The 13,023-nt window shown below is 40.3% G+C and overlaps 1 protein-coding gene across 5 annotated transcripts in view; it reads left to right on the top strand.

Annotated features, from left to right (window-relative positions):
* Positions 1 to 468: 468 nt before the first annotated feature.
* Positions 469 to 13,023, top strand: part of LOC136880983 (zinc finger protein 501) — a 59,739-nt gene continuing 47,184 nt past the window's right edge. For 3 of the 5 annotated variants that reach the window (XM_067153555.2, XM_067153556.2, XM_067153552.2), the window contains exons 1-2: positions 469 to 600; positions 6,967 to 7,061. In XM_067153555.2, coding sequence (XP_067009656.2) covers positions 6,990 to 7,061 — 72 coding nt within the window. In that variant the 5' untranslated portion in view covers positions 469 to 600; positions 6,967 to 6,989. Of the gene's footprint in view, positions 774 to 1,206; positions 1,254 to 6,966; positions 7,062 to 13,023 lie in introns of those variants that run through there. The other 2 variants (XM_067153553.2, XM_067153554.2) reach the window with 2 other exon arrangements.

Here is a 13,023-nt window from a genome sequence, read left to right as displayed (position 1 = left end):
GTGTGTTTACACATTGTACATCTCTTATCGTCAATTTTATGTCTGGAAAACAACGTTTCTTTAATGATAATGTACCTTAACTGAGCTACTACAAATGTAACCGCAGAACATTTTGAAGGACGTGGACTGTCCTCCCTTAAAAAAAGGATACCGCTACGAAATTCGGCTTCCTTTTTGCGATGTGTTACGTGCCAGTGGTCTCATTTATTTTGTACCGGTCAGTAGGACTCGGTACCGTAACGATTTTCTTCGTCCCTCCAGGTAGAGAATTTTCTAATCAGCGGCACTAAAACAATTTTGCTCCTGGATTTCTAGAGGTTTTCTTCGTGTCCCTGGCAGTTTTGAGAATTCCCCAAACCTTGTTAAGTTCTTGCACAATGTACATTGTAGCACCATCTATCGGCTATTCATCGAACACACTTGACATGAGGGCGAACAGCAGAACGAACAGGACAGCCCCTAGTCGTTGTTCGTTTGTTTCTCGACTGACAGCCCAGCCGCTGTGGCTGTATCCTGGCGTAAATGAAAGTGAAATAAAATATATGATCGCCTGTTTGACATTAGTGCAGATAATTACCTCACCAGCAACTCAGATTTCGAGTTAGTAAAAACTTTCAATTTTTATTTTGTTGTTGTCCAACTGCTGAAGTACGTAATGTTGAGTAAACATTGTATTCTTTATTATCGATCGTATTAGTTCCTGTCATTATGTGCATTCATGGGGAATACATGTCAACCCGGCTTGAATTGTTTTCGCTGAAAGATCGTAATTAGTAAGTATATATTCTAATTAAGTGGCGGTTTTGAACAGTTTGTTTATCTTCGCCCCTTCGCATACCGACTCATTGATGAAGTTGAACAAGATTGAAATCAAGTTGAATCATGATAGCAGATCTCTCAGAATGTTATCTGTTACTTTATATTTTCACCTCACAGAATCGAAGAGAGCTGAAGACATTCCTCACTGAGGTTAAGAACGCTTTCAAACTGACTGAATGTAAGAAATAGCATCTGTTTATAAAAACTCACGAACATTGACATTTTCAAAGTCCAAGACAATCAATCAGTCACTACTGATCTGCATTTTCGCCCAGGTGGCAGATTCCTATCCCTCACCCTGGCAGCATTTCAGGATATATCTGTGTTGGAAGAAGGATAACAGGGCAAGGAAATTTAGAATAAATGACCTGGAGAAAAATGCAGGCTAGGAAGTAGTAATTCCTAAAATAATTTACAGAATGGTAATAATTTGAGTAAGTTGACATTGATTTTTTGTTCTCTTTGAAACTCTGAATACCATACAAAATATACTCTATAGAGATTAGCTAATATACAGGGTCTTTTTTATGGCTAGCTCCGTGTGTCAGGGGAACACGCACGAAAGGCGATAGCCGGGTGACTCATTTGCTGAGAGATATATTGCTCTGAGTGGTGCTGCGGAGCCATCTAAAAAAAGACCCTGTATCTAGTCCAAGGTGTCAAAAACAAAGCGATGGAATAAGTCTATAAAAGAGTGGTTTTGTACGGTGGAAAAACTTTGGAGGGCAGTTTAGAAATGAGTTCCGTACCTACCTTACAATAATAATTTGTTACAAGTAGCGCTGTGTTTGAAAAATATTCAAGTGGGGTATTCATCACAATGCCATTTCAGGAGATTATTTATTAATTCATTTTGAATATCTGCAAAGAACTTGCAACTCTGACAAAATTTCTTCTGTATAGATCTTTTACCTTTCTGATCAATCATAGCCTAGATAGTTGGTAAGTTTCTTATTCAAGACAACAAAGAATATTGGGGTGTGCATTTTAAATTCAATTCCACCTTCTAAAAGACTTAGATTGCCTGTTTTTGTTTCTCTTATATTTTACATTGTGAGATTCCTGAAAGGGTCAAAGTTATTTTTTTGCCTTTGCCATCCTGCAAGGTAGTATTGTTGGACCTTTATATTTTCTTATGTATAAAATTTATATCAGTAAGGCAAGGCTTTTTGCAGATGATGCTATACTGTATAGAGTAGTAAATAAGTTACAGGATTTTGAGTAACTGCAAAAATACATTGACAGTGTTGTGAGATGGATGGTAGACAATGGTATGACAGTAAACAGGATGGAAAGTCAGGTTGTAAGTTACAGCAAGAGGAAAAGGCCCTGCAGTTGGTACTGATTTTATGGGCTGAAAGTACCTCATGGGGATCAATGTTAAGTACATATACCTAGGTATTAATATAAGAAAATATTTTCATTGGGGTAAATCACATAAACAGGATTGTAAATAAAGGTTTTAGATCTCTTCATATGGTTATTAGATGATTTAGGGTTTGCAGTATGGATATAAAGCAGAAGGCATATAAGACCAAAATTACAGTATGTGGTTGCAGTGTATGAGACTATTACCAGGATTACTTGATTTGAGAATTCAAAATAATCCAAGTAAAGGAGCACAATTTGTTCTGGGTTATTTCCAAGAAAAGAGTAGTATTACAAAAATGTTTAACTTGGGCTGCGAAGACTTAGAGGTAAGGAGAAGAGCTGTTCGACTAAGCGAATACACTTGAGGGGTCCACCTGTTCAATACACACAATAATGGATTGATTATTATCTCATTCCTCTATTTACGGTACATGTTTTGTCCAATGTTGGGACATCATCAGCCGCTACACTAATGACTAAGATTAAAACTGATATTAAAATGATTACAGGTTTTAAGGGATATTGCTGACGCTCAAGCTTATATGAGCTATCTTATCTAGTATATGATGATTAAAAACATTAAAGTCATTGAAACATCAAACTACATAGGCCTATTCTTGTTTATATCAGTCCTTATTAAAATAGACATTTTGTTAAAACACTTGTAATAAAGAATCTTGACTTCGATCTTGATTTTGAAGAGATTACGTATCTTGTGGGATCTTATACATTGCTCATTGTCAGGTGTTATTTAAATGGGGCCTTAAAATTCATCAAGTTGTTATGTATAAAACAGATCATGTATATCATTGTGAACTTTTTCCTGTGGATATATCGTACGTGTAATTTGTTTGTTTCCTCCCCACAGCTGACTGAAATGCCATTGCATGCCTTGCTGCCTGTCACCTTGTGTCTGTTGTAGTATCTGTGCGTTGCCACGGATCATAACAATGAGTAATAAGCGAGATATTCCGAGCTGTCAATGTGAAAATGGTGTGGAATATCGTTAGTAGACGAATAAGCTTGAGTGGAGTATTTAAACGTAGGAAAGATCAATCATAAAATGAAGTTAGAATTCAAGAGGACAAATTGGGGCAAATATTCATTTATGGGAAGAGGAATTAGGAAATGGAATAATTTATCAATGGAAATGTTCGATAAATTTACAAGTTCTGTGAAACCATTAAAAAAAAATTACTAAGTAAACAACTGATAGGGAATCTTCCACCTGAGCGACAGCCCTAAATACAGATCAGTAATGGTTGGTTGATTGATTGATCCATAGAATGATCATTGTATATATCCAAAGTAATTATGGGTTCAGCAACCAGACTGTAATGTTAACATTGATGTTTTCATGACCCGTACTTGTAGATGTGATATGGGCTCTTGGGCTTATGCCATGTCAGCTAAACACTACAGGTCTAGGATTATACGGGAAGCTGTGGAAATACATAAAAATCCTAACAATTTCAACAGGGACACTGGCTATCTATGTGGTTGCCAGTCGTTAAGAATTTATGTAGGTAGTTCTCTTCCCTGTCCTTTCTGTATTGTTATTTTGTTGAGGTGTTTTCCAAATTCATACATTCGTCATTACCAGTTGGTTCATTCCACGCTATGTGATGTGTCTTAATGTCATACTTTCATACATGTGTACATTGGTTATCCCCCTTCCCCCTTCCCAGTCTCTCACACAGTCTCACATAATTATCATCCTCTGGTTTTCTCCACATACTTTCTTTCTATCATCAGCTCTGTTCTATTCTATCCTGGTGTCTCTCGTTGCATTTTATTTTATTAGTTTCTGTTTATTTCTTCTACCACATCTGTCCCTGATTCATCTGATGTCCCCTCTGATAATTCTCATGCACACAGGGTGTGTTAGAACATCTTAATTGGAGCTTAATGTTGTCATCAAGCTTCCACTTGGAGCATTGTGCCAGCATTCAGCGAACCACCTGATGACGATCGAGCGTACCACTACAGCTCCAACAATAAGGCATTTTTAAATTCAAACCCTCATTATTGTAGAAGACTTCCTCGTCGAGATTGTTTTCTGAAGACGCGGAGCAAAATTCTCTGCGAAACGTAGAGAGTCTCACCTTGTTTTCTTGACTTGGCATAAGCTCAAAAACCCATGTCATGTCAACCAGACTGTAGTTAGGTTTCTTAGGACAGCAACTAGGGTAGATCGTGGGAGATTACTGATGAAAATGAGGAATATTGGCCCAGATAAGAGTTGTTGAATCGGTGGCTAAATTTCCAGAAAATAGAACAGATAAGTACAGTAGGTGAAGCATTATCTGATCCTGTAATGATCAAGAGGGGTGTCCCACAGGCCAGTATTTTTGGACTTTTATATTTTCGTATACATATAAATGATATTAGTAAAGAACTGGAGGCACAGATGAGGCTGTATGTGGATGCTGTTATACTGTATGGAGTAAATGAGTTACAGGTTTTATGGGCACCTTGACAGTGTTGTGAGATGGACAGTGGTCAATGGTATGATGGTAAATGAAATGAAAAGTCCTCTCAGGTTTAATTACTGTGTTGGTGGGATGATAGTCTCTCATGGGGATTATACTATAAGTACCTAGGTGTTAATATAAGGAATGATCTTCATTCGGGTAATCATATAATGAGGTTGTTAAGAAAGGTTACAGATCTCTTCACATGGTTATGAGGGTATTTAGGGGTTGTATTAAGGATGTAAAGGAGAGGGCGTCTGAATCTCTGGTAAGACCCCTTTTTGTATAAGGTTCCAGTGTATAGGACCCACGCCAAGACTATTGGATACGAGAACTGGAAAAGGTCCTAATTAAAGCAGCACTATTTGCTCTGAGTGGTTACCGACAAAGGAGTGGCGTCACAGAAATGTTGTTGCAAAGTTTGATCTAGGAAGACTTCGGAATAAGGAGACGAGATGCAGCAGGTCTATGTTTAAACACAAAAAAAGACCAAAGTAATGGCCATAAGCAAATATGTCATTCAACCTGTTAACTTGACACTGGAGCAAGTCCAAAGCTTTAAGTATCTCAACAGCGTACTTGATCACAACTGGAACAAGACTGTTGAAATTAGGTCCCGGATTGAACAGGCAAGAGAATGAGCAAACTTCTCTGTAACAGGACCTTTAAAGATCAATCTCAGTCTCCGTTTATTTCGGTGTTATGTATTTTCTGTCTTATTTTACGGTGCCGAGACTTAAACGCTAACACAGAACACCACCATAAAAATTCAGTCTTTTGAGATGTGGTGCTACCGACGCCTGCTCAGAATATCATAGGTTGACAGAATACGTAACACTGAAGTACTCCAACGCCTGAACAAAGAACTAGAGGTCATGCACAACAATAAAAAGAAGAAACTTGAGTACTTTAGCTATATCATTTGAAATGATAAATATAGACTCCTTCAGTTTATCTTACAAGGTAAAATTGAAAGAAGGAGAAGTAGGCGAAGAAGAAGAAGAATATCTTGGTTACGGAATCTACGAGAATGGTATGGGCTCAGTACCCCCAGTCTTTTCCGAGTTGCTGAGAACGAGAACCAAATCGCCCTGATGATAGCCGACATTCAATGAGGATATGATAAGAGAAGATGATGCTGGACTAAGTGGTATTTTCCGAGCTCTCAGTGGAGAGATGACATGGAATGACATTAATAGACTAATAAGTTTGAGTGGTGTTTATGAAAGTAGGAAAAATCACAATAAGAAAACGAAGTTGGAATTCAAGGGGGCAAATTGGGGTAAATATTCATTTATGGGGAGAGGAGTAAGGGATTGGAAAATTTTACCAGGGGAAATACGAGGGCTGTTTTTTTTTAAAAGTTTTGATAGGCCGTAAATAATAGACATATTGAGATAACAAGATGATTTTATTACCAGAAGATTTGTACATTCTTACTTATTTTTCTACATAGTCACCATGAAGGTTGAGGCATTTCTCATAACGAGAGACCAGCGTTCCTATACCCTCTGAAAAGAAGTCTGCCGCCAGTATATGCCAGATGAGGAAGTCTACTGTGAGACCCTACGTCGCCTCCGGAGAGCGATACAAAACAAATGAAGAGGCATGCGTGGTTCTGATCCATGACAATACACAACCGCTTAGTGCCAATGTGACAAAAGAACTTCTCCAAACGTTCAAGTGGGAAGTCTTTGACCACACCTTACAGTCCTGACCTAGTACCCAGTGACTATCACCTCTTTCGAGAAATGAAGGCGTGGTTAGCTTCAAGACGCTGTAAGGACCTACCTGAGCTCACTGGCGGCAGACATTTTGCAGAGGGTATAGGAATGCTGGTCTCTCGTTATGACAAATGCCTCAACCTTCATGGTGACTACGTAGAAAAATAAGTAAGAATGTACAGATCTTTTGTTAATAAAATCATCTTGTTATCTCAACATGCCTATCATTTATGGCCCATCAGAACTTAAAAGAAAAGAAGAAGAAAAAAACTAGCCCTCGTATTTGATACATTTGCAAGTTCTTTGTAAGCATTTAAGGAAAGGCTGTTAGGGTATCTGCCACTTGGGCGACAGCCTTGAATGCAGATCATTGATGATTGATTGAATCACTCAAATGAAATAAACTGAACCAGCTTGTGTAGTGTACATCAGTATTAAGGAAGAATAATGCTCGATTATAAAACTTATTTGACTGTGAATGTAATTTACATATATTCATTATTTTTCTGATTTGTGTGTTTCATTGAAGACCTGATATTTATGTTAATCTCTAATCACTTATCGGTGCTTGCTTCCAGACATTAAGCTGAGTTAAAGGAAAATGGACGAAGGACAGAATTCTTATTCTGAGACTCCTTGGATGAAGTCGGATAGAGATGACGATGATGATATGGTGAGCTTGTTTACTTCTCTTTGATCTAAGTATACATTTATCTTGAATTCCATTGTTAGAATACTGAAACGAGGTCTCAAAGTCATCTATTTGTTCTTTATCATAGGCCTATGTATGGGAAAAGATTTTAGTGATATTAAACTTGCTGGATTTTTTCAGATATAGGTTTTAAAGCAACTGTTTGTTAAATTCATGTATTCTTTATGAAATATTGAAAAATGTTACCAGTCACAATTTTTATTATGTTATTGTCTTTGCTGGTGAGATGTAGTGTTTACAATGCACTATGCCTTCTGGTATGGGCTATATCAAATTTGTTACTTTCATTGACCTGTCTCAGTCTCATCCTTGGCTTTGACAATATGAAAGTGATAGAGGTATGGGTGATGCTAGTAATACCATTGCTTATGCAGCCAGTCCCTGTTATGAATGGTGTGAAAATATCGCTCATAGGATTGGTTGGTGCATGCACTTCAGTGGGCTTGGCAGACTGATATGTAATAGCAATGGCTGGCCCGGTGAGGAAAGCAACGGGAAACTACCTCACTCCTCATTTCCCTAGTACGCCTCTTCAGTGACGCCTAGGCTATTTATGACAGCTGTTGGCGGAGCTGCAGAGGATCAAGCCTGCTTTCAGGCTGAATACCCAACATCAGTGGCGGCGCATGGTTAAAGCGTCTGGGGGTTCACTGCTGTCGAAAATAACGTATTGAGATTTATTGTTACTTGATGTTTACATGATGTAAAATAGTGACATTGCTTGATTAGAAATGCGACTTTCCTTTGAAGGGTCACAGCTACAGCTCGAAGAAGTTACCAAAGCAATGAAGATGAAAGACAGAGAATATGAGGTGCAATTACTTAAAACTAATCCAATTTCCTTTGATTTTGGAGACGTTGCTTGCGTACAAATAACTTCTTCAAGAACGTGTTAGGCAGACTATTGTTGTTTATGTATTGACGTATTTTGCTGCTTACTTTTCATAAAACACGTATTACTAATGAAAAGCTCCAGGGGCTGTCAACTTGGGGAGTGTGGGTTGGCGACCACCGGGCCCTTAGCTGAGTCCTGGCATTTCTTCCACTTACTTGCACCAGGCCACTTCAATCTATCCTATCGGACCTTCCTTGATCAAGTCTCGTTCTTTTCCGACCCCGACGGTATTAAAGCACTTGAGGCCCAGGGAGTGTTTTATTCCATTTTTCTGTATGATTAGTGTTATATAGAGGATGGTTGCTTAGTTGTACTTCCTCTTAAAATTATAATAACCATCACCACTTACTAATGAAACGTTTCATTAATTACATAAACTTACGCTACGTACGCCTATTGATGCTATACAAAACGTAGTTATCAAAATATTCTGGCTCATTGAGGTTAATTACCTCAGAATTGCAAAATCGTCGAATTAAAACCCCTCCAAAACCTACCACATACGGCAAACTTTAACCACACGCTCTGACAGTTCTTCGGCTAAGTTCGGAACTGCTCGATGTAACTCGTGTCTATCGCTGGTCCAGTTACCAGCGATTCCTGGGCTATGTTTTCCCTGCTCCTCACAGCCCCTCGCCTTGTGTACCCTCCTTACGTCTCACGGCCCCGCGCCCGCAGTCCTGAAATTGAACCTCTTGGCTGGTTCCGAAGAGCAACAGAATGTTGATGTAAAAAATACCGCTACGCACGTGGATATACAGAGCTTATTAAAGGAATAGGCTGTAATACACCAGTTTACATAGATTTATCTATTTCTAGGGGGTTCACTGAACCATTGAACATATAGAACCCACCACCACTGCCCAACATACAATACATTTATTCCACTACACATTGCAGAAAGGGATGCCTTACCGAGGTTAATTTCTGGGGGATAAAGGCAGCTGGGTGTAGAGCTAACCACTCTACCCCACCAAGTGCTGAGGTTACAGATAGTGGAAGCCTTTATTATGATTATTTTTAAGAAATACATTGCAAATTGGGAAATTATCCCGGTGGCAATGATCACTTACAGTAGTGTGATAATAGAGTTAAAACATAATTACCCAACAACTACAAAAAGAGTACAACAAGCAATTCCATGGAAAGAAAATATTCCAAGGAATACTACTAGTTTAACATTCTAAATCCAGCATCATCATACATAATTTTTTTTTTTTTTTTTTACAATTTGCTTTATGTCGCACCGACACAGATAGGTCTTACGGCGACGATGGGACAGGAAAGGGCTAGGACTGGGAAGGAAGCGGCCGTTGCCTTAATTAAGGTACAGCCCCAGCATTTGCCTGGTGTGAAAATGGGAAACCACAGGAAACCCATCTTCAGGGCTGCCGACAGTGGGGTTCGAACCTACTATCTCCCGAATACTGGATACTGGCCTCACTTAAGCGACTGCAGCTATCGAGCTCGGTCCTATACAAATTCACACGCATCTTAAGTATTTCCAGTGCTTAACACTACGGCTTGCAGTACTATGGGTTGAACTTACTACTAGCTTACCATTACAACACTGTCATATACAAATTTACATGTACCTTAAGTATTTCAAAATTTTACACTATGACTGGCAGTAGATTGAGCGGTCAAATTACTAACTATTATCTTAGCATTGTAATTACAGCACGTTCGGTACGAATTCACTCATACCTTAAATAATTCAGATTCCTGAATACTACAATTTTCTGTGGGTTGGGCATTGCATTAAAATATGACATCATTGCATAGAAATTTACACGTGTCTTACAATTTACCTTCCACCCCTCCCAGAGCCTTCATGGCCTGTACGGAGATGACTTTGCTTTATTTTTCTTTATGCGTTTCATCGTCAGCTGGTGAAATGGTGACATATAATTGTTGTTCTATTTGATACAGAAAGGTAAAGGTTTTTATTATTTGACAAAGAATTCACATTCATGGACAAGGCTTATGTAGAAACAGGGATATGTTTCAAACATTAATTATTCATTTAAATACCATCCATTGTAACCTACCTATCTTCCATGTGAAGCAGCCATTTCCACTGTGAACACTTAATGAAGGAACAAAAAATTTGAATAGAAAAAACTTAGAACAGGTATAGGACAGAAATAAACAGATCAATGTGGGCAGAGGGAACAAGAAGGAAAAGGGTAAACATGAAACCATGAAAGGACAGGGAAGTCCACATCTTCACTCACTGCCACCTTAACACGGTTGATCTCTTCTTGCCAATCCCAGGTCTTCTACGGTATGCACCAAAATATACAGTACTGGATTTCGTTCAGCTCTCATACATATGTCTGTTCGTCATATATCGTTACGTCAGCATTGTATGTTCCTAGTAGTGCAAAGAACATTGTGATTTGTTGCCATTGATGCTTTCACTGCCCGTGCTTGTAGACATGATATAGGCTTTTGGGCTTATGCCGTGCCAAGAAAATAAGGTGAAATTCTTTACGTTTTGCAGAGAACTGTGCTCTGCGTCATCAGAAGAAAATCTTGACTGTCTGTGAGAAAGGCTTCTTAAACAATGAGCTTTTGAATTTAGACATTATAATAGAAGTGGAAATGGTATGTTCATTCGTCACAAGATGGCTCCCTGGATGCGGTATAGCGCTAGCGTTCGAAGCGGAAGCTAACGGAACCATCAGAATCAGTCCAAGAGAGTCACATATCATGTGTACGTAACATATGACATTGACACAAGCCTGGAATGAAATATCTGGCGATGAGGAACGTACGAATTTGGAAAACACCGAGACGAAATAACAGTCATGAAGGGACAGGGAAGGGAACTACCTACGTAAATCCTTAATGGCTGGCAACCAGGTATTACTTAATTGATAGCCAGTGTCCCTGTTGAAATTGTTAGGATTTCTACGTATTTCCACAGCTTCCCATATAATCCTGAACCTGTAGTGTCTAGTGTGGATAAGAGCTTGAGCATCTTGGAACATGACATCATGACCCAACGATAGAGCGTGCTTAGCTATTGCTGCTGATTTGTCTGGCTGGTTGAGACGAATATTACGTTCATGTTCCTTGATACGGGCACCAATGGACCAGCATGTTTGGCCAATGTATACCTTACCGCAAGTTGTTGGTTGGGTTGGTTTGGTTGGTTTGGGTGGTTGGGTTGGTTGGGTTGGTTGGGTTGGTTGGGTTGGTTGGGTTGGTTGGTTGGTTGGTTGGTTGGTTGGTTGGTTGGTTGGTTGGTTGGTTGGTTGGTTGGTTGGTTGGTTGGTTGGTTGGTTGGTTGGTTGGTTGGTTGGTTGGTTGGTTGGTTGGTTGGTTGGTTGGTTGGTTGGTTGGTTGGTTGGTTGGTTGGTTGGTTGGTTGGTTGGTTGGTTGGTTGGTTGGTTGGTTGGTTGGTTGGTTGGTTGGTTGGTTGGTTGGTTGGTTGGTTGGTTGGTTGGTTGGTTGGTTGGTTGGTTGGTTGGTTGGTTGGTTGGTTGGTTGGTTGGTTGGTTGGTTGGTTGGTTGGTTGGTTGGTTGGTTGGTTGGTTGGTTGGTTGGTTGGTTGGTTGGTTGGTTGGTTGGTTGGTTGGTTGGTTGGTTGGTTGGTTGGTTGGTTGGTTGGTTGGTTGGTTGGTTGGTTGGTTGGTTGGTTGGTTGGTTGGTTGGTTGGTTGGTTGGTTGGTTGGTTGGTTGGTTGGTTGGTTGGTTGGTTGGTTGGTTGGTTGGTTGGTTGGTTGGTTGGTTGGTTGGTTGGTTGGTTGGTTGGTTGGTTGGTTGGTTGGTTGGTTGGTTGGTTGGTTGGTTGGTTGGTTGGTTGGTTGGTTGGTTGGTTGGTTGGTTGGTTGGTTGGTTGGTTGGTTGGTTGGTTGGTTGGTTGGTTGGTTGGTTGGTTGGTTGGTTGGTTGGTTGGTTGGTTGGTTGGTTGGTTGGTTGGTTGGTTGGTTGGTTGGTTGGTTGGTTGGTTGGTTGGTTGGTTGGTTGGTTGGTTGGTTGGTTGGTTGGTTGGTTGGTTGGTTGGTTGGTTGGTTGGTTGGTTGGTTGGTTGGTTGGTTGGTTGGTTGGTTGGTTGGTTGGTTGGTTGGTTGGTTGGTTGGTTGGTTGGTTGGTTGGTTGGTTGGTTGGTTGGTTGGTTGGTTGGTTGGTTGGTTGGTTGGTTGGTTGGTTGGTTGGTTGGTTGGTTGGTTGGTTGGTTGGTTGGTTGGTTGGTTGGTTGGTTGGTTGGTTGGTTGGTTGGTTGGTTGGTTGGTTGGTTGGTTGGTTGGTTGGTTGGTTGGTTGGTTGGTTGGTTGGTTGGTTGGTTGGTTGGTTGGTTGGTTGGTTGGTTGGTTGGTTGGTTGGTTGGTTGGTTGGTTGGTTGGTTGGTTGGTTGGTTGGTTGGTTGGTTGGTTGGTTGGTTGGTTGGTTGGTTGGTTGGTTGGTTGGTTGGTTGGTTGGTTGGTTGGTTGGTTGGTTGGTTGGTTGGTTGGTTGGTTGGTTGGTTGGTTGGTTGGTTGGTTGGTTGGTTGGTTGGTTGGTTGGTTGGTTGGTTGGTTGGTTGGTTGGTTGGTTGGTTGGTTGGTTGGTTGGTTGGTTGGTTGGTTGGTTGGTTGGTTGGTTGGTTGGTTGGTTGGTTGGTTGGTTGGTTGGTTGGTTGGTTGGTTGGTTGGTTGGTTGGTTGGTTGGTTGGTTGGTTGGTTGGTTGGTTGGTTGGTTGGTTGGTTTTGAAAATGGCTCTGAAAATGGAGAAAATTCCATAGTGGAGTATTATTTTCACTCATACAGAAATGGCTGTGGGCTGAGTTTGAAGTAAGTGGCAGAACAATATCGCAAATGATTTAATAAGACAGCACCAAGTAATACAGTTGTGCTGTCTGTTGTTACGAAATTTTGTGGTACTAATAGTGTATTGTGTCAACGGAAGGGAAGGTCTGCTAGGCCAGTAACTGTGTCCACAAATGAGAATCGTGGACATGTGCTCAGTGAGGTGTTGGTGTCACCAAAACAAAGTCTTCAACGAACGTCCTTGGTATTTCAACATCAGCAATACGTCGC

Source organism: Anabrus simplex, chromosome 9, assembly GCF_040414725.1.
Source record: "Anabrus simplex isolate iqAnaSimp1 chromosome 9, ASM4041472v1, whole genome shotgun sequence".
In the NCBI taxonomy this organism is placed as follows: Eukaryota; Metazoa; Arthropoda; class Insecta; order Orthoptera; family Tettigoniidae; genus Anabrus; species Anabrus simplex.
The sequence above is the reverse complement of the archived record's forward strand: the minus strand, read 5'-3'. Positions and strand labels throughout refer to the sequence as shown.